At 47.2% G+C, this 25,729-nt stretch overlaps 1 protein-coding gene across 2 annotated transcripts; it reads right to left on the reverse strand.

The window, feature by feature from the left end:
* Positions 1-1,990: 1,990 nt before the first annotated feature.
* EDN1 (endothelin 1) lies at positions 1,991-18,981 on the reverse strand. Of its 2 annotated transcripts, none has more exons than XM_069620426.1 (5): positions 18,397-18,981; positions 15,584-15,770; positions 7,234-7,380; positions 6,941-7,057; positions 1,991-3,167 (listed from the first exon to the last, which is right to left on the reverse strand). In XM_069620426.1, exons 1-5 carry the CDS (start codon positions 18,455-18,457, stop codon positions 3,026-3,028), a joined length of 654 nt encoding a protein of 217 aa, XP_069476527.1. In that variant the 5' UTR covers positions 18,458-18,981; the 3' UTR covers positions 1,991-3,025. The 2 variants fall into 2 exon arrangements, with proteins under 2 accessions (XP_069476527.1, XP_069476528.1); XM_069620427.1 differs by lacking the exon at positions 1,991-3,167 and adding an exon at positions 4,093-4,230 and having other exon boundaries at positions 18,397-18,583.
* Positions 18,982-25,729: the final 6,748 nt, after the last annotated feature.

Below are 25,729 nucleotides of genomic sequence, written 5' to 3' on the forward strand. Positions count from 1 at the left end.
GTAGGCTGGGCCTGGGGTCCAAGGTATGGAGTGGTGTGATGCGGGTGGCAGTAAGCTGGACCAGGGGTCCGTGGTGGTTAGTGTGTGTTTGGTACGTGTCGGGTTCAGGTGGTTGGTCCTGGCTGTGTTCCGCATTCTTGCGGGTTGGTTCTCTATGGTTCAGGGTTTGGTGGTGTTGTGGTACCCTTAGGGGTGCTGTGGTGAACTGTTTCGTTTGTTGTGCTTGTTGTTGCTCTGTTGAGCTGTGTGGGGTGTGCCCAGGGGTGGCAGCCCTGGCGTCCTAGGGGGCAGACTAGGACGGGAGGATGTTTGTGCACTGAGGGTTGAGGAGTGTTAGGTAGTTATCTGTTGTGGACGCTGGGTCGTGGCAGGACCTAGGTTCCAAGGGGCAGCTTGGAACAGGTGGAGGTGCATAGTTTTTATTTTGTTCCTCAAAGGTTGTCCAGTTCTGTGTTTGGAAGGAGCGAGCCCTTTTTAGACTGCGTTGGGTTCCTCTCTGTTTTGTTATAAAGGGAGGAGTGGAAGTGGTGTAGACTTGAGCGTAGGACTTTGTGTAAGGGTTTTGGTAGACACTTATGTGTCAAGTTGTCCAACGTGTTGGCACAGTATTAGTATTCTGGGGGTGCCATGTAGATTTTATTGGGTTTTTACTCCTTCGGTGGAGCCTTTCCTGTTTACTTGATCTTCCTTGGAGTGTCGGGGTTTGGTGTTCTCTGGGGGCAGTTTCTTGTCGCCAGTGGTGTTACTAGTTGGTGCATTACGTGCTGGCCACACGTACATGTAGGGGTTTTTGTCTGGTGATGGTTTTGGTGTGCTCATTCCCTTTTTCCAACAAAGTAAAGGAGGGAGAAGTGTTGTAATGTGCTTCCTAGCTGAGTGGATGACATCACTGCTTAATGGAATGTAGTGATGTCAGTGTGAGTGGAGTGTTAGTGTGTGGGGGTTCTATGCTTGGCAGTTGGAGTTATGCTGACTTGGAAAGGACATGCCAATGTTTTGTTCCTAGGATTGAACTACAATAAATCTACTTAATAACTTACCTGCTGGCTCGGGTGTTCATCATCTTCCAAGTTATTACACAATGCTTCGAAAGCATGTATGAGATTCAAGATGACCTTCTGTCTCTCCAATGTTTTGGATTCCAACTCCCATCAGTCCTAGCCAGCATAGTTAATAGTAAAGGATAGTATGAGTCGTAGTCCAAAAAATCTTGAGAGCCAAAAGTTGTAGATGCACTCCGTAGACTCTAGATGGATGCCAGAAGGAAAATATGTTGATTAGGAGGGAGCTGCATTTGCTTCAATGGAAAATCAAACATTAGCGCCCAGGCGGGGGGAGCCAGACAATTAGGTGGCTAGGAATGCAGGCTTGAACCGCTGTGGAAGCCCACCCTCCATTCCACCTGATGGTCGGCTCCCCCCCTGCGGCCATCTTCTCCCCACCCTCCAGTCCCTTATTTTTTTATTTTATGACTTTTCCCACCCCCACTCACCTGTTTGTTGTGGCAGCGCAGGCCGCAGCTGCTTCCCTGCTTCTCTGGTTGCCATGGAAAGAGAAGAGGGGCAACGAAGAGCCCCGCCGTCCCTTTCCATAGTGGCCATCTTGGAAAAGGATTTCATTCATTGAACGAAGCGCCTCCCGTTCAATGAATGAAAACCTCTTTTTCTTTTTTTTTTTTTTAGCAACCCTGTTTACTGTGTTTACTGTGCTGGTAACACAGGGTGCTAATGGCGTTATGCACCCATTCCAGGTGTTGGAACGGGTGTTAACGGCCCAGCGGCCCAAGTTAAAAGCCTGAGACTCAATATGGAATGCCTACATGACGCGCCTAACTGACCAGGTATTATTTTTTGCAGCCAAACTAGCATGAGACTTTGGCAGACAAATAAACATAATATATAGTAAACGTGATGACAACTACTGCTGTTAAAATCATGTTGATGTTGAACAGCATGCTGGGAAGTATTCCCTTATGATGGACGCATACAGATTGAATAGATACAAAATATTTATTTGCAAGACATTGACATGCTTCGATGGGCATGAAGCATGTCGCATTTTCATTCAGAAATACAATAAACATGAATAGACCAATGTGGCCTGTCCGACTGTATTTTTCACATGGCGAATATAATAAAAAAAACATCCAAAAAAATATAAATATTAAACTTTAAAAAAATATGTACATCACAAAAGTTTCAGGAGGCAGAAATTAGCAAAGGTGACTGGCGAGAAGACGTTCTCAGCTTCAAATGTATACCACTTTTGAGCATTCTTTGCCATCTGAACAACTATGTCGCCTTCTTTTTTTAACGCCATGCCAGGAACTCAGGGAAATAGCTTAGCCACAAAATGCAGTAGATGAGGCGACAAGGTCCAGTGTATTTTGGGAAGGACATAAGATACTGTGCAATTAAGCGGTTACCTGGGAGGACGGGGCAGGCTTTGTTGATGAGCAAAGCTACAATCGCATGGGTAACCACTCATGCACTGGTGTACTACTATGTGAGGTAGATTCTTACCGAAGGCGTGAAATGTATCCTGGTGTGCACTATAATGAGATCCTGCGACTGACAAAATGTGTCTCGTTTGATCTCACAAAATGTTAAGAACGCTGGATTTCCTCACAACATTCTTCAGTGTTCCCTACTACACCCTCCAGTGTATTGTTGTTTTTAATGCGCGTCGATTAAGCTTCAAGGCTGTCTAAAGTCTTACTGTCACCCGCGTGCTTCTGAAAGTGCCAGGGACTGAAGATTCTCCACTTTTTTTCCGCCTACCAAGCTTTCCGATAGACAAATGGCAGCACGTTTTATCTCCATGTTTCCCCCGGAGTGGTCAGCGGAGAGCTAGTTTCCAGCCGACGCCCCCTAGCGGCTCTCTGGAATGTTTGCAATCCTTGTGCTTTTGTCAAAACACAACACTCCTCGTTGAAAGAGCCTCCGTACAATGCAGAGTTCCATTGCTGCATGCACAGCAGTGCATTATAACTGCCAAAGGATTACCGCTCCCTGCCGTTTTCCAACTAAGTCGTTTTCTTTAGGCATTCCCAAATGCTTCTCTTTTTGTGGGTCCGGTTAAGCTTCTTTACATCCATCTTTTTGAGACTGGCCTTCAGTTTGGAAATTTGAAACGCCATTTGTATGCTTTTATCAATCGTTTCAAACCTAGACCAAAATGAAACACAACACAACTGTAACACTCGAAGCACTGAAATATTGCAAGTATTGTACAAAAAACAATTCGACTTAGAAAAATTAATTCACATTTCATGAGTCAAAAGCTTAGGCCACTAGTGTGGGTGAGAGTTAGTTATCCAATCAAAACGCCTTGAAAAAGCTGCGCTGATGATGTTTGAATCTGCTAGGAGGGAACAGCCAATTCTGGCTTCTGCCTTCAGTTTAAAATAAGCTAAAAGAAACGGATTGATTTTGCCAAATCTACCGAGGCTATAATGATGCCTTTGGTGGACTGTACCGGTTGGTAATGGCCCACCGCCTGAGTTGGTAGGCTTGAGTGAAGCAAGGGCATTTAGAATGAGAAACAGGCCGTTACCACCCGGTACAGCTAGCAAAATGCTATGATGGCCCATAGCATCCTGGCACTGCACCCAGGCTACAGAGCGTGAAACAAAAACTCACGAAAAACTACAATTAAGGGGGCCAAAATGGAAATGGCAGATGGACTCTCAGCAGGGAGCCCATGTCTATTACTTTTATCTCCATGATACCCATGGAATTCGGCTGATGAGATGATGGCAACAAAGACACAAGAGCTGGCAAAGGTAAGTGCAGCCCTGAGTGTGCGGCTGGGTATCAGGAACGAAATAGTGGGGTGTCTAGGATGCAAAGACAGGAGGTGGAGGGGGTCAGAGGCTGAGCTACCAACTAGGCTGCTTGGAACATGGGCATGAGCCAATAGGAAATGCCCGCGGACGGGCAACTTGATTGGCCGTCCACCAACCATCGGGTGCTACTGGATTGTATTTTTGGTTTACAGGTAGTGTAGTGTGACATCATAGTGAGTACCATGAGGTGGGCTAAGCAGTAGCAGCAAAAGCTTCTATATTCTGTTTGGCTATTGGAGCTTTATTACTTTGCAGTATTTTTTACCCGCCCCAAAGAACAAATCTCAAAAAAAGCACTAATCTTTCAATCAGCATTTTGTAGGGAGAACTTGAAAGGTGATGTCTTCTGGTGTCAAAAGTGTCCAGCTTCTGACTTGAGCGCTCTAGAAAAAAAAACAGACAATTCCAGAAAGATGTCTGTCCAATACTGGGAATGTGTCACTGCCTCCTTCTATAATTGGCTGAGAAAAGGTTTTGTACACATTTAGGGCCCGATTCATGGAACTTTTGTCACGGTTCATAGTGACTTTGCACTGCTGAAAAATGACTTTGCACTGCCGGCACAACCCCTGATTCAGGTTACTGTGCAGAGTGTATTTTTGCGTTGCAAAGTCAGTGCAAGGTCATTTTGTACTGCAAAAATTACTATGCACTGAACTTGCACTGACTTTGCACTGCAAAAGTACACTTTGCACAGTTCCATGAATCAGGGTTTGTGTCGCCAGTGCAAAGTCACTTTTCAGCAGTGCAAAGTCACTTTGAACCGTGCAAAAAATAGGCTGCATGCACCGACTGGTCAGGGGTCTCCTCTTGCCCCTTCCTCCGTCTGCAATCGTCTTTCTCTTATAGGACCTACCACCAAGCAGCCACTCACATGACAGAGGATGTGCTAAGGCTAAGGTACATTACATATATGCACACACTACACTTTCACATTTTTCAGTCACCATCTGACGAAGAGGTCTCTGGGACTTTGAAAGCTAATGAAACTACAATCTCAGAATACTATTTTTAGTTTTTCCGATGAAAGGTATCAAAGCTTTTTGTTTGATTTTAAAACTGGAGTAACACAGGGCCAAACTCTTTCTCTGCACATTTTCCAGTGAAATAGTGAATATGAAAACAGTATTCCAATCACTTGAAAGTGGATAGTGAGGGCAGACTCTAGCTTCTGTACGCTCATGTTTAATGAGAGATATTAATAGAAAATCATTGCAATCGGGTTTCGAAAATGATAATGGTCTAGAAATTATTTGATATGCTTGCATTTATTGATTTGAATCTCTAATATTAAACATTTATATTTGTGCCTGTTTGCTCATTGCAAGTTCTCATAAAGTGAAACAATGGAAATACGCAGTTAATGAGATCTGCTTCCTGCAGGGAACTGCTGATACAGACGCCTCCAATTCAAGCAACCGATGATGATACTGTAACATTAAAAGTAGGCCAAACATGCTAATAATGTGAGAGTAATGCTAAAGAAGAAACGATCGTAGAGCCAAGTTAAAAGAAAAGCAGAAATGTGAACCCAGCCCAATTAAGAGGGAAGTAATCCCACTAAAAAGAATTAGTAGGGGCCTATGAAAAGTAGAAGAGCCCTTCTGGGAGTTCAGGGCAGTGTTGCATTACAGGTATTGGCAAGTGCTTGTACTGTCACAAAAAAAGCATGCCAGGCTTGGTGAGATGTGATGGTACTCTCACAATAGAAGGACAGAAGGCCTGGTGTGAAGTGAGTGCTGGTACTCTCACAGTAGAAGTACAGCAGGCCTGGTGTGTAGTGCTGGTACTCTCACAATAGAAGTACAGCAGGCCTGGTGTGAAGTGAGTGCTGGTACTCTCACAATAGAAGTACAGCAGGCCTGGTGTGTAGTGCTGGTACTCTCACAATAGAAGTACAGCAGGCCTGGTGTGAAGTGAGTGCTGGTACTCTCACAATAGAAGTACAGCAGGCCTGGTGTGTAGTGCTGGTACTCTCACAATAGAAGTACAGCAGGCCTGCTGTGTAGTGCTGGTACTCTCACAATAGAAGTACAGCAGGCCTGGTGAGAAGTGAGTGCTGGTACTCTCACAATAGAAGTACAGCAGGCATGGTGTGAATTGTCGGTACTGTCACACGAAGACCATGTCAGCCTAGGTGGGATGTGAAGGTACTGTCACAATATAAGTACAGCAGGCCTGGTGTGTAGGGCTGGTACTCTCACAATAGAAGTACACAGGCCTGGTGTGTAGTGCTGGTACTCTCCAATAGAAGTACAGCAGGCCTGGTGTGTAGTGCTGGTACTCTCACAATAGAAGTACAGCAGGCCTGGTGTGTAGTGCTGGTACTCTCACAATAGAAGTACAGCAGGTCTGATGTGAAGTACTGGTACTCTCACAATAGAAGTACAGCAGGCATGGTGTGAATTGCCGGTACTGTCACACGAAGACCATGTCAGCCTAGGTGGGATGTGAAGGTACTGTCACAATATAAGAACAGTGGACCTGATGAGAACTGTTGGAACTGCCATAACATAATCATGGCAGTCCTGATACAAAGTGCTGGTAAGGTCGCGTTAAAAGCATAGTGGGCACTTTGCAAAGGGCTAATCCTCTAGCAATAAAAGTATGCCATGCTTGCTGAGAAGTGCTGGTATTGCCCAATGGCAAGGCATGCCTCATTAGACGTACCAGCTCTAATGTGGTTGAGAAGTGAAGGGTTACTGAAATGCATTGCAGCCAGGAAGCCCAGCAGTTTCCTGTCACTGAGATCAATGAACTCCACCCCTAGTATGGCTTTACCACCCCCCTCCAACCTCCCAAAAATACTACCAACTTCCTCTCAAATCCTCCCGAAATGGAGACATTCCACACCATGTCGCCCCTTTTCAACAGTGTGTGACAGCCTTTCGAAACCACTCACTAAGATATTGATTGATTTTTTTTTTTAAGTCAAAGCAATAGGGTTAACATGTTCACCTGGGCAACAGGGGACTCTCCCTATCTGGCTATCAGCACTTGGGAGTATTAACATTGAAAAGCAAAGCGTGCCAGGTGCCTGCGCTTGCCAGCTGATGCAGTCATCTATCAAAACACACACACACACACACACACCTGTTCATGCGCCTGCCGTGTGCCACCCGCCCTTGCAGACACTTCGGCCCGGGGCCAAGGCAATCCTCTTCTGTGTTAGCTCTGCTACCGTCGCCTTTCTTCAATGCCGATTGGGCCCTGCACAAAAACAAACACAGCGACATTTGTTTAAACACAGGAAAGCGCCCCGGCCACCAAGCAACACCTTTGCACAATACTTGCGCCTCGGATAAGGCAGCCAGTGCTGATATAACTGTCTCCAGTGTGGGCTGCAAGTGTGCGCCCATGATAAAAGTGTTGCCTCCCGCACACACCTGAGCTCTGCTCCTGTTTGGCAGAAGTCCCAGCACGTGTTGTCCTTTCCGTTGGTACACCAGCATCGCGTCCTGGGTCCAAGTGGGTCCTTGTCTTGTAGGGCGCGTCGGGATCGGGTGTTTCCAAGACCATAGGGTACAGTTTGCCTGTAACAAAGAAAGAACAGAACAGTGTTAGACACATGTCAGCCTTACACAGTGACGTAATCATATCTGAACTCTTATGCAGTGATACACAGAACTCATGTGAAGCCAGGGTTGACGAAGGCGCTGCAGCTGCTCCAAGCACGTGCCACCGTTTTGATACTTTCTGAAATCATGTATAATATACAGGGACTCTGTACTGGTTTTCCTAAAATAAAGTTTCGAGAGGAGCCTATTCTGCCGCCTAATTTCGATGATGCGAGTCGCCCACGCATTTTTTGGGAGGAAAGCCTTTTTTGAGGGTATTGCGTTCTGCTCATGCATCCAATTCATTTGCTTTGGTTTGTGGCATATGGCACTATTAAGAGTCGCCTAATGAGAACATGTCTAAAATACACCTGCTGGCTTTTTATTATTTTTAAAATTGCGGATTCAACTCTCAGATCCTCTATATGTGTTCGCTGCATGCAATGCAACTTCCTCAGGAGTTCTCTGTAGTCAAGACTTTGAACAGTTGTTCAGGCGTTCGTTGTCTAAATAAAGGCAAAGGGCCCGATTCATGGAATTTCGTGCAAAAATCCCCCAAGGCCACGTGTCTTGAAGGACACTGCGTGAGCCTGCGCACAGACAGAAAAATGTGTGCCCCACATGGAATCTACAGCGCAAAGTAACCATATTCGCAATTCGCGCCCGGAATGCTCCAGACACACCCACATGCAAAGCATAAACAGCCGGAACAGCTACATTTGCGTGCTCCCCCAGGCACGGATATATGCACTCACTCGTCAAACAGTGCTTGGGGTCCCCTGTAAGCAGGCCTGCGTCTTGGGGTTCTTGCGCGGGTTCCCCCGTAACTGCATTCGGCCCCTAACAACATGCGTATGAAAAATCGTAACTTGACAATAACTCGAGAAATCTGCATGCGTACCCCCGTAAAACGTTCCTGCATCCCGCTACACTGCTTTCGCGCACACCTAAGTTACATCAGAGTCATGATTGAGTACACGCACCCCGAAATCCAACATGCAACCCCACCTGCATGCTGCAAATCCTATGCGCAAGTGTACATACGCCTACCTTCCGGTGGCGGATAGTATGAAGGACTTGCTAGGCCATTTCCCAGCCAAGACGTTGCGCAATCGAATCCATGAATAGGTCTCGTGCTGCGCAATTGTGGGCGTGCAAGGGACTGCTTGCAGGCCTTCCCTCGGAACGTCCACTTTTTCGCAAGTTCTTCCCCAATTTTGGTTTCTGCCCCCTTGCCAGGCCTCTGCGTAAGCCACACCCACACTGCTTGCAATCTCGTGCAAGGCCCTACACGGCTCGCACAGACGTGGCAAGCCAGCGCAAACTCCACGCTAGTCCAGGAAAAGTACTGCGCATTCGATTCCATGAATCGACGAAGGCGGATTTGCTCACAGTTGCGTGCAAGTACCCTATTCTCTGCGCTGATATGTCCAAGAATCAGGGCCATCGTGTGTTGATTTTGGGCCCCATTGTAACTCGTGAGTAATGGTAAGTGCCCCTTCTCAAATCCTGGTGATCTCCATGCAACCTACCATGGAGGTTCCCCTGGGGTGCGGAAAAGCAAAAGATGAATGCACCAAGGCAACTACTCCACAGAGTGGACAAGATGGGGGCTTTATTCGGGCGTGCAATTCTGAGGTGATTTTTAAAATACAGAACAGTTTCTTGGCGGGGGACAGTACTCAGGCAATGGGCGTTGTGAAGGGAGCAAAGTGCTGTAGTCCTCAGGATGGCTGTATTTTGTTCTGGAAAAAGGGTTGCTACCTAACAGTTAGCACTCCCAGGAGCTTTTCCTCCACTTGTTGGCTACTTCCGTTTTTCATATGCTTCTTAACTAGAGGAATTAAGTTTAATTTGCCAGTCTTGGTATAACATGTAGACAAATGCAATCTAAATGGCCAATTCTGGTGTCCCAAATAAAGTGCAATAAAGAAATTTAGCTGATACAAAATATAGTGGTGTTGCTAGTGATGTCTTTTGCCATTTTTTAATGGTGACATCTTTATAGTGTATGGCTTAAACACAACCTTTAAATATCAACATACTGCAGGCTGCCCAGAATACAGAAACTAAAAAAAAAATAGTTATCCCATTGTAAAAGAATAGAATAAATCAAGATTAGCGTTCCGTGTTTTTCTCCAGCTAAAATGTATTTTAAAACTATGCATTGCCCTAACGTTACTCTGTGTCATCCCTATAGAGCAAAATTAGTATTATATAACGAGGATCTAGCCATGAAATGGTATTGTTTTTATGTTTAGATTGGTATTATCTACATGCATGCACACCAATATGCCCGACCCCATTGGTGAGTTGCTGTTTGCAGTCCTGTTTTTTTTCTTTGCATTCTGGGACTGTAGTCCTGGATTTTTCCATTAGAAGTGTATGCCTGCAAGTACCAGAATGCAAATACAAAACGAGGACTTGACTAACATCTCCAGCATGGCATGGGGAATGTGCTGGCATGTAGGCACACATTGTACAGGCATCCCCCGTGCAGAACTCTCTCTGCATCCCGCTTAACTATGATTGGTCACTGCAGCTATCGCCCAATCAGCTTTCTAGGTCCATCCTTCCCATACCGAGAAGGGAGGAAATTGTGGGTGAGTTCTCCCCTGGATCTCATAGCTTTCTGTTCTTGCAAAATGGACACTTCCTTGAGATGAACATCAGTGGGTGGAATTACTTTGATCTAGCAGCGGGGCTCTGCAACCTTTGGCTCAACAGATGATTTGGACTACAACTCCCATCAGCCCTAGCCAGCATTCCCAATAGTGTGGGATCCTGGAAGACGAAGCACAAAAGTTCTGGAGAGGTCCATAAGTGGCAGAAGGGATCTCGCCTGTTTTGCTGTGATCAGTTGTGGCTTGAAAAGGGAGTGGAAATGAATAACTGAGCATGTCTTCCAATGTGGATCTGGGCTAGAAATCGCCATACAAAACAAGACATTGAAAAGACGTTGGGCCTGATTGACTAAAGCGTTTAATAATGGCGCAATCCCCGAGGAAAACGCTCTGTGAATCAGGCCCGTTGTGCATTATTTGCCAAGGCCTTGTGCCCCAAACACAAAACTGGACAGAAGATGTGGAATAACAAGATCTATAAACGAATTCGAATTGCTTGTGCTTATATGGTGCTTCCTATGGCAGAGGTTACTAATTACTTTATCAGGTTCACACAGGTCACTCGGACCTGTCGCCTTGAAGTAGCACACATAACTGTTTATTCGTTTATTTTTTCCTTGAGAGCTTTTATATACTGCTAAAGCAGCATTAAAGCCAGGTTTTTATTATTTATTTGATGTATTTACTAACAAACTGAGCTATTGTACCATAATTACTTGTATTGCTTTTGCAATCAGAGCGAGAATAGAGATGTGATTAAAAATAATTGTAGGTGACCGGGAATGACCCCACATGAAGGGTAACACGGTCTTTGTCGTCAATGTGTGCACTGGTGGGAGAGCTTAAGTAAACTACGGTCGTTTGTAAAAACCTGTCCTGTGTCCAGGGTTACGCGTTTGCAAGGCATTAAAACGACTTAAATATTTTCAGTGTGTTGTATTTGAAGGAACAATCACTGAGCAGTCCATGCGAGAAAAAGTGAACTGCATTTCAATAGTGAATGTGGATGCCAGCGTGCCCCCAAAGCAGAACGAGGTGCAGTGCGTTCTGCGGTTTTCATTCAAGGAGCAGATTCCAAATTGAAATTGGATTTTTGAAGGCTGCCCTTCAAGCACTGACAGTTGCCTCGCTCTGAATTCTGCTTCATTGGGGGCGTGGTTAAGAATGTTTTGTTCATCCACTTCTGTTCTGCGATTGAATGCTGCCGAAATATTCCTAGTGGTCAGAAGCCTTGGCTCCGGTATTTGTATTCATTACTTTTTAGTTTGAGCTATTAGGTGGCACTTTAATAGCCAAAACTATTGCATTAGAGTACAGTTAGGAGGGAGATGGCATATGAGGAGGGATGCACAGAGTGTGGGTTGTGTTTTGTGATTTATCCACACGTTGACTGACCATGGCCATACTGAACCCTATCCCACCCACTGCCTGATCCTACCCGCGCCAAACACATCCTCGTGGGGTCTCTTAGAGCTAGGTAGCGCCATCAAGCAGTAACATCAAAGTGTGTTCGGTATATGGCTACCAATGTCATTTCAAAGTTGTCTCTAGAGCTTTAAATGCACTACTGGTGTAATGAAAATCTCTTAACTAAGCGTGCCTTCAGCCATATTGTACAGCCAACCATTTTCTTTTGCCTCTAGGCATTATATAGTCGTTTTCCGGGCACTTCTATCATATGTTCTGGTACACACTCCATTTTATAGCTGCTACCATCAATGGCCAGTTAGTTCCATTGGCGTAGGCCCTGGCCAATGCCTACCATCTATACAAAAGCCAAAAGTGTCAGCGTTGCCAATGCTTGTTGGTTTTCTCCGCGAATTTCCCTAAGTAGGAGGGGTAACCTGAGAAATGGGTGTCATCTTTGCTTTACTAATGGGCCCAACACAGCCACACACAGCCACACACATGCAGGGGTGGCTTGTGGCACAGTGCTGCTCTCACTGCTCTGATTTGCATACGATTGGCCCCTTTTTGGAATGGCAGATGAGCAGAACAATGAAAAAACACGGAGTCCAGGAACTACCCAGAGGATTCCGTCAGTGATTAAGACTTGCTGGGTTTATAGTCAAAATGTCGAAAAAAAAATGTCGACAAACAAAAATGTCGAAAAAAAAATGTCGAAAATAATAATGTCGACATCGTATACTTATAATGTAAAAAGTCATTTTTTCGAAAAAAAAATGTCGACAAAAAAAATGTCACTTAAAACTATCAACACCTCACCCAACACCCCCCTGCCACCCCCCCCCACACCCTCCCCAACCACCCTCCCACCCCTCATACTCAACACATTCTAATTATATATTTATTTATTTTTTTTTTTTTCAATAAATAAATAACCAAAAATAGTATAATTTACTATTGGGGGGGTCCTCCCCAACCCCCCCTCACCCAACACCCCCCTGCCACCCCCCCCCACACCCTCCCCAACCACCCTCCCACCCCTCATACTCAACACATTCTAATTATATATTTATTTATTTATTTATTTATTCTTACAATAAATACAAAATTTCGAAAAAATATCGAAAAATGTCGACATTTTTGTTTGTCGACATTATTGTTTTTCGACATTTATTTGTCGACATTTTGACTGTCGACATTATGACTGCACACCGACTTGCTGCTCAAATAGTGTTATACATCCCTAAGCATGAATCCGAGATTACATTTTTGCAGAACAGCAATTGTGGGGTGTCGTTCGTAAGTATGTGGCTACTGTACTTGCCATTTGTCAATCTATCAGGTTGGCACTTAAGAATTAAGAGCACGGAAAGGTAGGGTTTTAACCCGTTCAGGGTTTGTTGTCTTAGTCGAGGTGTGTCTGCTGCTAGCTCAAATGTAATGTCAGATTATACAGGCCCAGGGGGGCCAAGTGGCAGAGGTGAGAGCATCTGAAACCCGGCACACAAAGCAGAGAACACGCACTGGACGAGATTCAGATTCCTTAACACTGTATATACTGATTATCATAACTTGTTTTATATAGAACTTGCTGTCTAACCCTTCCGGAGTAGGAGGGCGACTAGCTAAGAGAGTTACGTTCTCGGCTCTGTGATCTCTGTAGATGTTAGGGTCCAACCGACTCAGCCCATTATGCATGGGCATAATTTTAGGTGGGGGCAAGGGTGCTTGTCCCCCCACCCCCACCGCCTCCCAACGTTTGTGGCACACCCTTTTGTCCCACTCATTTGGCAGGGGCTCCTTTCATGTAGATGGCATGTCACCGCCCAACATTTTCAGCAAATGTACTCCACGGCGGCCCATTAGTCTTTCAGGACTGGGTCGTATAGTACCATTAACCCGGGCAGCAGCGGCACCTGTTAACCGCAACACTGCGAAAAATCAAAAAACGCTGCAGTATGTGCTAGATAAAACAAATCGTATTTCGTGGTTTTAACAGTGCCTTACGGCCTTCTCCAACCGAAAAAAGCCGAAAGGCTGAGCCAAGCAGTCTGAGTTTATGAGCGTACAGCATGATGGCTGCACGCACTTAGGAACTATGAGCCATCTTACGGGAATGGAGCGAGTGTGGGTTTTCAGAGAGGCATATGCTACCCCCGCCCCAGCCCCTTACTTGTGCGCACATATTGTAAGGGGAGATTTTATTTTAAAGTTACATATTTCTGCCACCTGCGGTCCCTGCAGTGGCAAGGCAACTCGCGTACAACAAGGACGGCTCGCAGCTTGCACATGCTTGCAGTTTTAATTGTTTGAAATAAAAACTACTGAACTGTGCAAGAACATTTCTTGGAACCACGAAAACAATGTCAATATTTGCCCGCATTCCACGTTCTTTCCTAACATCTGTGCAATTTCTGGCCGATGTATTTACAGACACATCAAATCAGAAATGAACTCAGGCAAAACAAATATTTTGCTCTCATGTTTAATACATGCACAGGTGTGCAGCCCGGAGCGCGGGTGCAGACATACCCGCCTGCGTTAGTCACATCTTTCTCAACTTCACGGTGTGTTTGAAGTCCAGCTAAGCACATGGAGACAAACAGACCATGGACAAGTTTAACAATTTAACACTTAGGCATTTGACCATAGCTGTTATTTAAATATTGGCTGGTTGTGTTTGATCTTTCCCTCGGCTGTTTGGCATCTGTCCAACGGCGTGTTTGCGTTCTTCCACCTTAACGATCGTGCTGGCAGTGGCAAGTTTACCGGGCTTAAAAAACACTGATGTCATAGATCTGATGTACAGAGGTGACGATGTGTTTATTATTTTGATAGAAAACATATATTTCATGTTTAGTAGGCCAATGTTGGTGTGGTCTCCATCGCCCCTTTAACTCCCTCTGCTCTGCAGTATTAGGGGACTGGTGTGAATGATCTTCTGGCAGCCCACGCAGTGTACCAGGCCAGGTGCAGTGGGGTTTTCCACAACTTTGGAGAAGAAGTCAGTCCTTGCAATTGGCTACTAGTGCCTAAGGTCTAGGGATATGAATCGGTTTTAAAATGTATTTTTTTTAAACGAGCAGAATTCCAGCTGCTGGTGATCACTTTGAAATCAGTGGCGAAGAAACATATGGCCCTGATTCACAGAACTGTGTTATAATGACGCAATCCCGCGAGGAAACGTTCTGTGAATCAGGCTCGTAATTTGGAGGGTTTTTAAGGCTTGCTGTCATGGTGCCCTCGGCGTTGTTGTCGATGGAAGGCCAGGGGCAGGTTTGGAGAGGGACACATTCGAGGCACGGGACGCTTTTCAGATGAACAGGAGATGCGTGGCATTTGCCGAAGCAGCAGCGTGCAGCTGACCACATGGAACCTCCCCCAGGGCAGCCGGGCCCGTAGTCTCGGCGGCACAAACATCGCCTGCGCAGCAGGAGCCTCTTTCTAAGTGCGTCAGCCTCGCAGCATTGTCACCACGTGGGGGAAAGGCTTTGGGTGCCATTGCGCTTGCGCCACTCTTAATGATGTTTGCCGCGTACGGGTCGGGCGCGCCCTGCCCCGCGCAGGCAGCCGAGCGCCGTGCCAGGGCGGCGGGAGCACGCTGTTCTCCTCAGGCATGCAACCTGGCGCGGTCCCTTGGCACCGAGGCATAGCTCTACCTGTTCCGTGAGCCCGCCGTAGCATTCACTGCCGGGTTGGTTCCCTGGTTCTAGGGACATCGATTACCTGTGATGTCTTTTAACATTGTTTTGTAATTCAATTCGATTTCCTAAACAGGATGCAACTCGGGGGACTCCAAACCAACGTGTGTGGATTTCTCCTTCAGATAACTCAGGAGGTTTAGACAGAGTTGAGGTGCATCATTGGACCCACACTAAACAGTTCTAGGGTATGAGCCGGCTACTGTCGTGTCCCAATCCCGGCTGCTACCTCGGTGTCACACCCCAGTCCTACCATTAAAGATTCGGACAGCTCGGTTCTCTTCCTCGCTCGTTGGTTGTGAGCCTCACATCTCGGATTGTAGCCCAGCGATTGGTAGGTACCAGAAAACTTGAGGACTCACACATTACCATAATCATTAAAAACGTTACGTGTCGTTCCCAACACCCTCTTCCTTGGTTTGGTGCCCCTTGAATCCCAAGACTTACTCTGGTGTGTTGATCCAGATGATGTCCAGGTGGCAGAAGTATACGCATTCCTTGTCCATCAGGGAGGAGCAGGAACAACGCTTGACCCTGGGACGCCGCCAGGGGGAGCCCGAGGCCCGACCAACCCCGGCAGGTGGAGGTACTGAGCCCGAGGCGGGCGACAGGGGGGGCCCACTATGAACAGCCACTGTGGGAAAAGGAGAGAGGGAAACATGAAAAGAGAGTCACTCCAGCATTCCCAAAACACTATCGAATGTGCAAAGAGCTAAGGGGGTAAAATGTGCAAAGACCCTGGATCAGATGCAGCACTCAACAGCACAGCATCAGAATAGAGCTGTTGCTCACACTCCGCCCACCCGTTAGTCATCGCTCTGCCCCAAGCGCTAGTGCAATTGAGACACAACTATGGCTATTTTCCTACGTCTATTATTACCATTTTATAAACTGTAAAAGCATAGCATAAAAATCGTGCAATCAGAATGCATGTGTGCCAGTAAAACCATAGCAAAACTACACCAAGATGAGGCACAATTGCGTCTAGCATGGTAGGCTTGTATTCTGATCCGATAGGTGCCTTCACTAATTAGAGCCTGATTCACAGAACGTTCTCCTAAGGGATTACACCATTATAAAACACTTCCATGAATCAGGCCCTCAATGTGGGGAGGAACTCGCTTGCAGGGCGAGCATTACCTATCTGTGTGTTCAAAAGCGAGCAGGACACGGCGCATACGCCGGTCAGATAGTGCATCGAGTTCAGCGTTCGCAGCTGAGATGCCTGATTGACCTTTATGCGTTACGTCCCACTCTAAACAGGGTTTTAATTCAATCTGGCTCAGCCTCTCAACCATCTAAAGTTGATACATTGATTACAATCAGTAAAACCTGTCAACCACATCCCTTCAAAACGGCAAAACCGCCGCAGGACGCACCATGCAAAAACGTAAACAGCTTACATGATAATGCCGGACTTACAATCGCGACCCTACGTTTTCCTCGTGGATCGGAATTTGTGGATACCCATGTATGCCAGGCATGCGTTCCAAGCTCGGGTGCAGTGGCTGGCCCTGGCTGCTTCCAGCGAGCACACTTCAGCAAAGGCCCAGGGCCTGTAATGCATCAGTTGCTTTTTCCTTTCTTTCCACAGAAAGGGAAGAGAAGCCCCTCGCTGGCGGGTCACTGTGGTTTCCGGCAGGGTCCCATTGAGGAGTGGGCCCGGCCTGACAGCAGGATGGATGTGCGGCCGCAGCGCCATTGTGCCGCCTGTCCGCGCCCCGCTGCTCCCGGCTCCAAGGCAAGGCTTCGGAGGGGGGCAGGGAGACGAGAGGCGCTGCCTTCGCACTCTAAACACCGCGCTCCTGAGACCCGCAGAGCACGTCATCCCTGAATAGAGCACGTGAACTCGCCCAACACGGAGCTTACCGTGCAACACACAACAATGCAAAACGCAGCGCTCGCTAAGGCAGTGTCGCAGCAGTCTCGTTGCGTGTCACGCATTTAATTGTAGATAATGAGATTAGAAGAATACACCTGTGGGTCCCCTAAGGACAATTCCGACAAGTAAGCCCGCCCCGACGTCAGACACATACTAGCCCGAGCACACTCACACATGCACGAGGATTGCGGCTGGGCACAAGTGGACAGCCCTGAAACCTGGCGAGTAGCAGCTCCCCAACACACCACGATGGACACAGGCGAAACTTGTCCCTAAAAACAACATTTAACCCAGGGGCATAATAAACACAAGTAACCCACCCTAATCTGCAGTTGGAATAAAAATCGCCATTGGAGACCTCAAAACCAGGCTTATCCATGAAGCGCCGGGCTCACATTTGCACCAAATCCTCATTCCTGGAACTTTGCCAAGTGTATTGTTGCAGCGCAAAGTTCCCTGTGTACTTCAAAACACACTTTGCACAGTTTCATGAATCTTGCACTGCAAAAATACACTTTGCACAGTTCCATGAATCAGGGGTTGTGTCGGCAGTGCAAAGTCACTTTGAACCGTACACAAAATATCATGAACCGGGTCCATTCTCCCGAACTGCGGCTACACATATGAACACCCACCACCGGAGAGTAGTGTACACATACTGGCACTTATCCGTTCCTGATTTCCCACACATCCCTAAAGATATGCCTGCGTGCATATGGGCAGACACACTGCTGAAGGTTGGATTGCATGCCCTGAGTTTAAGGCCAACCATTGGCACTGGCTTTTTGTCTCGTCGGCTGGAATGCTTGAACAGACAGGTGCGTCGAATAGTTAGCAATCCGGGCAAATGGCTGCAGCACGGAACGTGCAGAGGGACGCGAATGAGCCCGAGAGTCGACCCGGCACAGGGCGCTGCACGCGCCAACACTGGAGCGCCGGCTTCCAGGGGAGTGGGCTGCGCGAAGGCGCAAACAGCGCGGCTCTGAACTGCGCGCCTTCCCACTGCCACGCTCGTCTGACTCAGACAGACGCGCTAATGTCAATACTGGAAACAAACGAGCATCGCGAAGGATTCGGCAGTGAACAGAACAAATCCAGCATGAAATGCCCCTACCCCTTGCAATCAATCCAACAGACATGCATATGCCATCGCATGTTTGTCTAAAATCAGGACTTGGCAGTTGGGCGCTGATTGTCCTATGTGTGCGTCAGCAGGTCTTCTTGCAACCCGAACCACACATATCTCAGGAGTATATTGTCGCCCAGGTGCATATTTGCAGGGATCAGGCATTCATAAATATGAAAGGGGACAAGCAGCAGCCCCCACCCCACGCAATTTCAGTAGAAATGAAGGTGAACACAGAAGCTCATCGCCTACCTGTTGGAACTGCACTCTGCCACATCACCAGCAGGACCGAGACGATGGTATTAAAATCCATGTTAATGGGGTTCGCGGAAACTATTTTGCAATGTAAAATATCCAAAGATGTCAACTGCGATCAAAGCTGCTCTGCCCTGGTAGCTGAGGTAGAGATGGAGACGGTGGCCCGTGCAAAAGTTGCTGATCCAAGGTGAACATCAGATCCGCCTGTGCTGTAGTCCTCGGTGCCAGGCAGTCAGTCTGCAAGTGTGCCTGGGCCGGGCTCCGCTGCCTCTATATATATTGAACCCCCACAGAGCGTCAACAGCCCGCGCTGGCTCTGTGCTAGCCGTAGACAATACTTTGCGATTAGTCAACCGGTGGCAACGTGCAGACTGCGATAAGACTGCCTTGGAGAGGAAAGCGCTGCACACTTCAGAGAGAGAGAGAGAGAGAGAGAGAGAGAGACACCGTCTGGTACAGCAGAGGCAGGGCTACTGTGGAAAAGTAGACCGGAGAGCTCCTGCTCTGGAATTACCACCAGAGGGCGGCAGGAACCGCGCTCCGTGCCAGCTAGAGGGCTGGAGTGCCAGCGCGCGCTCTGCACGGACAGCAAAGAAACCCACACGTTCCCCGACAGGACTCCATCCACATGTCCCCAAAACGCGCACACGCACACAAACAAACAGCATCAGTAGATGCACGCATGCACAAACTGCAAACAAGGACACACAGGACCTCATTTACAAAGCGTTTTAAGAAATCAGGCACAGAAAACCCAGACTCACATAGAGTAAACAAGTGGGGCTGGTGCATTTTTTTTAGTTGCAAGGGCTTAACATGTAACCAAACAAGTGGGGTTGGGGGACGGGCTCTCCCTCAATATTTGTGTCGAATAATGGTTTTCAATGGTGCATGTATGATATAGAGCCATATGTCAATACATTTCCTTGTCCAAAACCGAGGTCGCAATGTTTAAGGTTAAGATAGCCTTAAGTCAACTATGGAAGTAGTGAGTGCCCGGCCAGAGTTGCCAAAATCACAGAGATCGTGCATATTTGTAAGGTTGGGGGCTGTTTAGAACCCTTGCCTCGCCTACTTACTGCCTGCAAAGCCACATTGAAGTTAGGCACCACCACGTGTCTGGGGTTTCTGCTGGTACTCTTGTTCAGAGGAGAATTGCCTAGCATTTCGGTGCTGGACTGCCCCAGGGCAGGACAAAGACTGATATGTTTGGGATATTTCTTCTCTGTGAAAGATAGTGAGCTAAAGACTCTGGGTAAGTCTCTCGTAACCAGGACTAATGTCTGGCAGAGGGACTCCCAGGACCCCCCTTGTTAATCTGCATATTTAAGTAACTTTGGGTCTCACCCTAAGTTACTAGGGGAATCCAGACGTGGACCCCTTGCTCACTATTCTTAGAGAGGCACAGATCCACCCTACTGATGAGGTCCAACCAGACCTAAACACGTGTCTGGGGTTTCTGTTGGTACTCTTGTTCAGAGGAGAATTGCCTAGCATTTCGGTGCTGGACTGCCCCAGGGCAGGACAAAGACTGATATGTTTGGGATATTTCTTCTCTGTGAAAGATAGTGGGCTAAAGACTCTGGGTAAGTCTCTCATAACTAGGACTAATGCCTGCAGAGGGACTCCCAGGACCCCCCTTGTTAATCTGCATATTTTAGTAACTTTGGGTCTCACCCTAAATTACTAGGGGAATCCAGACGTGGACCCCTTGCTCACTATTCTTAGAGAGGCACAGATCCACCCTACTGATGAGGTCCAACCAGACCGAAACACGTGTCTGGGGTTTATGTTGGTACTCTTGTTCAGAGAAGAATTGCCTAGCATTTCGGTGCTGGACTGCCCCGGGGCAGGACAAAGACTGATATGTTTGGGATATTTCTTCTCTGTGAAAGATAGTGAGCTAAAGACTCTGGGTAAGTCTCTCGTAACCAGGACTAATGTCTGGCAGAGGGACTCCCAGGACCCCCCTTGTTAATCTGCAGGCACCACCACTTCAACAGATTTTTAATCAACCAACGATTGTATAGGTCCAAGATTTTCTGGAATAGCATCTTGGTAGGCAGGGAAGTCTCTCTGTCAATAAGTCTGTGATGTTTTTATGGACATTTGTATACGAATTTTAGTTGTTGAATAATGTGATAACAACGCTCAGGGATAACTGTGATTAGTTGACTTTGTATTCATTAACGTATTTGTGGATATATTGTGTAGGGATGCAAGTTGATGGAGTAATTGATTAATTGGTAGCTGTATTAATTTTGTTATATGTATGGTTTTGATGCACATCCGTATGCAGAATACGTACAAAAATGGTGCATTTTACAGCAAACCTTCTGTAAACAATGGCCAACTCCACTCAATATAGCGTGTGTGGGGGTTTAGATTATATTAATAACACAGAAACAAATATTATGCATTCACTTCTTTTTACTTCAACCAGCAGCAAAGATTAAAATGTTTACATTCCAAAACAAGAAACATTTTATGAACCAAAAAATGAAAAACTTCAATAAAATAACCCAAGCCAAGATGGAGTCTCAAGATGTGGACTCCATAGCCACAGACCCATTTTATAAAATCCATTGCAACTAGTCCTTCATCCTCCTCTGTGTCTGCAAGAAACATCCTGAAGCCCAAAACAAGATCTAACATAGGTCATCAAATCACCATGTTAGCAAACTCCAGAAATACCTCTGATCATTGTTCATGTAAGAGGATTCAATTGAACACTACAGCTAAGTCAATGGCTAGTCTGGGATACTGAATGGAAACCCTTATTGATATATCTTTACGTCCAGTTCATGCGTTCTGGATGACTACCCCGATATAACACCCCTCTCTTGGAATCCCCCTGACCCCACTGAGCCACAAAGTAGTTCTGTTTTGCAAGTTTAAACAGTTTATTTGATAATTTAAACAATATATATATATATCACACTTTATAATAAATTAATAATTGAATATCACACTTAATCTGAGCAGTAATCAATAATGGATAGTCCGGCACTAGCACACTTCTTTATAATCAATGATGAGTGGTTATAGGATGGATACGATAGCAACAATACTTTTATGGTTTCAAATGGATGGAATGTGGAATGAAATGTGTTAGGAAAGATTTCGTTATTGTAGGGAACTTTCCTTCCATGTGGCAACCCCTAAACTTTTTGCTATTGTTTTCAACCTGTTTTCTTGACTTTGCCAGAGAAGTGCAGCCTTCTGCTGTACTCCTCTGGGCTTTCGCTCCTTTCTTACGGGGAAACTGACATGCCCTTAAGACAGTCAGTACCGGGGAACGCTGTTTCCCGTAGTTTCTTTTATCGTGTCGCCATTTTAGTGCAACACGACACAAGAGGGCACTGTAAGCTAAGTTACAGCTCTCTTGGGTCTCTAGCCTTCTACAGACCCTAGACACTCTTATAGGATGGTTTTTGGATCGGTGCAAGTCATTCAGGGACTGGGCTGGTGGCAGCGATCATTTGGTTTATTTTGAGCTCCTTTTGCCGTTCTGAGCACCTTTTTGCCGCGAACACAAAAGGGTGGCCCGGCTACCCAAAATGGCCGGACCACGAGGCTCCTTTGTCTCGTCCACTGTCCGTCTTGCTCCCTTTACCTTCCCCCGGGTCAGGCGACCCGGGGCCTTCCTTATTTGGGCATGTAGTTTCCCGCGAAACACGGTTGCTTTCGCGGGCTTCTACATGTCGTTTGAGTGCCCCCAGGATGTGGGCTGGGCTGTCTGGTCCCAATACACATCCTGGGTGCCAGAGAGTCTAGGGTGGTGTGAATGCCTGGGACCACTGTGGTCCGTGATTGGTCCACGTATGGTATGTGTGTTGATGAGCGGATCTCCCATTGGCTCCCCTCCGTTTTGGCGCGAAGGGAACCGTGGATAAGAGGGAGCTGGAAACACCACTACCATGTCGATCTCCTGAGTTCTTGCGAACCCAGGGATACAGGAGCCAAGTATCCTGCGAACACGAGGCTGGACCGAGGAATCACTGGTGACCCCCTGAAGAACTTCTGCTCCTCATTGCTGTCGTCCGGTGAAGCCCTTTCCACCTAAGATCGAACAAGAAGGCCTGTACTGGCGCTTCGACCTATTGGAATAGCAGGACCAGCTATTCCCGGCACCTTCATCAACTCCTGCCGTAAGCCTTCGGAAGTGTCTCTGGGCCATCCAGTTGACTGACCAGCTTACTAAGGAGTCCTGCTCTGTAATCGCCGACAGGTTGGGTGGTATTCTGAGTCCGGGGCACGCTCACACGCTTCGTTTGCTTAGCAGTCCTAAGCTAGAGGTGAGCGGTGCTCGTTTGGCTTGAATACACCCGGCCGTTCCGTTGCCCTGCTGTGGCGACAAAACTGTGCTTGTTTCTTCGATCGGGACGTCTTTTTACTCTGCACGACGACGAGACGTTCCCTGCTCTTCAGAACCTGCCAGAAGCTGCATCTATCGAGGAGAAGCTCGGGCCTGCTTGCTTCGGGGACCGGTGAGTAGATTAGCTAGGATCTGGTCGCCCTCCTGCAGTGCCCCCTTGCTTTTCCCCGCTGTGAATACAGCACCCCTTGTCCGTACTCGCGCCCTGCTTCTGCCTCACAGTGGAGGCTGCGCTAGAGTCGCGGACCGTGTTCTCCTTCATTAGAGCTCCCTACAGAGCTGTTCAACGTCCTCCGAAGAGCTTCACCTTCTGCCCATTGGCACCGGCGTGTGCAGGTACTTTTGAGCGCTAGGCTCCACTCTTCGTAGGGATTGGACTACCATCCAGTTAGGGGCCTCAGAAGGCGGACATATCACTCGCATTGGTTCGCACTGCCTGTTTTCCTTCCCCTGCAGGTGGATAACATATTTCGTGCTGCTAATGCTGTGAAACTGTGTATTCTGTATATATATTGGGTGGATAGTGTATGTGTTGGTTTAATATCGTTGTATACCGCTGCTTTTACTGTAGTTATTAGTTTCAAGGCCTTATAATAAATGTGTATCTATTTTTGATATAAACAACTGTTTGGAGTAGTTTGTAAGCGCTCTTGCTTTGTGTGCTCATTGCGGGCTTTCAGTCACCCTCACCCCTCTTGAGACCTAGTCTTGACCGCCGCGATCGCTACCTTGATTGGTCTGGCTTGTCCAGAGGTTACCCTGTTCCAAGTAATTAGGTTGGCCTTCTGAACCTCTGCGCCACCAGGACAGAGTTCAGAAATCCGTCTTAACAAATTGGTGTACAGCGGTGGGATACGACTGAAGGTATCCAGTGTTGCGCACGAGCTAAGGCGTTTTCAGGTTATTCCAACCAGGACACGCAGTAAAGTATTGAATATAACGTTAAAAAGGCCATAGTCCTATCGACAGTATGGAAACGAATACTTTATTAACCTTAAATGCTTCGAAATCTGAAACATTGAAGAAGATGTGTGCGGAGAGAGGGGTTTCCTCTCAAGGCACTAAATTGGAAATGATCCAGAGAATCGTGGCGTGGCAAGAAGCGCAGCTTGACGCTATAACTTCCGAGGACAGTGCAGAAGGTGGTGGGGCTGCTCTCACTGGCAGAACCGACGGTTCTGCCGCTGCACTGATCCATCACGACCACGAGGACAGGGAGGATGTAATGTCTAACGTTTCCTCTGCCAGTGTTGATGGGGAGGCTATGCTTGAATTCAAGAAGCAAGAGCTGCGGTTTAGGCAGCAGGAGCTTGAATTCAGCATAGCCAAACTGAAAATCGACCAGGCAGAAAAACAAAAAGACAGGGATCACCAGTTGGAACTGGCCAAGCTTCAGTTCGCAAATGGGTCCAAGGGTCCTGGACATGGTTCTGGGGCTTCCTCTCATCCACGGTTTCCAAAAGATCTGCTCAGTGTGTATGAGGAACGAAATGACATTATGGACTGGTTAAATGCGTTTGAGTATGCATGCGAGGTTCAAGAGGTTGATAATGCGGATAAGATTGCATGGTTACTCAGCAGACTGCCCCATTCTGGTTGCAGTGCCATTATGGAAATGTCGAAGGCTGAGCGCGCTGATTTTGCAATGTTGAAGCAGACTCTCATTTTAAAGTTTGGGAAGACTCCGACCCAATATTTGAAAAGGTTTAGAGAGTATAAGAAAAAGGAAGGTGGTACTTGGGTGTCGTATGTAGCTGAGTCCCTGAAAAACTTGACTGGCTGGGTTGAAGGTTATAAGGTTTCTACCTTCGAAGGCATGATCAATCTGGTCATGCTGGAACACATTTTTGCTTCTTCTTCCCCGGAGCTTAAGCAGCATTTGGCCGATTCGAAGGAGATAGATCCTAAGAAGCTGGCCATTGCAGCAGACTTATGGGTGTCACATCGAGTGTCCCATAAGGACAAAACTCATCCTGGTAAGCAGGAGGAAGGGAAAAAGTCCAAAGATATGGAGGGTGGGGAATCTGCTAAATCTTCTTCCCATAAGGGCCACAAAAAGAAAAATAAGGGTAAGCCATCCGAGAACTCACAGGGTAGTGGAGGTTCGCCTCCGAAACAGAACTCTGGTTATAATAAGCCTCCCTACGTAAACAGACCCAATGGGGCTTGTTTTTCTTGTGGAGCAACTGACCATGTGAAGGGGGATCCCCGTTGTAAGGTTAGACCTTTGGGGGTCCACTCCGCTAATCTGGCCTTCTCCTCCTACGAGGAAGAAGAGATTACAGGAGCATCCTTCTCCTCAGACTCATTTCCCAGCGGAATAGAGGCTGAGGTAGTTTTAGTGTCCCTGGGTTCCTGGGAGCCTAAAGTCGCAGAGGCGTATGCTAGGATTCCGGATAATACCAAGCACTACTTTAAAGACAGTGTGCTGATCAATGGAGTGGATACTCCAGCTCTTAGGGATAGTGGGTGCAGTCGAACTGTAGTGGATTCTACCTTGGTAGACTCAGAGGAAGTTGCCAGAGCTCCTCTGATGCCCACTAAGTTGGCTGACGGCCCCCTCCGTATGTTTCCCGTGATCCCTGTTAATCTAACTTTAAATGGTACAGCAGTTAGGATTCCAGTGAGCATTCAGAGAAACGTCCCGGGAAAGGTCTTGTTGGGCAATGATCTCAGAGCTCTAGGGCTCGTAGGAGACACTGCCGAAAGACCCTACACACGGTCTCAAGCACGGGCAGCATTGGCCAAGTCCAATACGCCGCCCCAGCCGAAGGGGAAACCCAAGGCGAAAGGAGTCAACAAGTCCCGACGGGGGAAAGAGAATATTCCCCCGAGCTCGCCTACCACTGCGGTGGAGGGAGTTGGTCAATCGCCCGAGCCTGACGAGGAGGTGGCGATGCCTGAAGTGTTCGACCCCAACGACCATCCTGAACTAAAAGACTTGTTAGT

The sequence above is a fragment of the Ambystoma mexicanum genome, chromosome 5q (assembly GCF_040938575.1).
Source record: "Ambystoma mexicanum isolate Mex_15411 chromosome 5q, UKY_AmexF1_1, whole genome shotgun sequence".
In the NCBI taxonomy this organism is placed as follows: Eukaryota; Metazoa; Chordata; class Amphibia; order Caudata; family Ambystomatidae; genus Ambystoma; species Ambystoma mexicanum.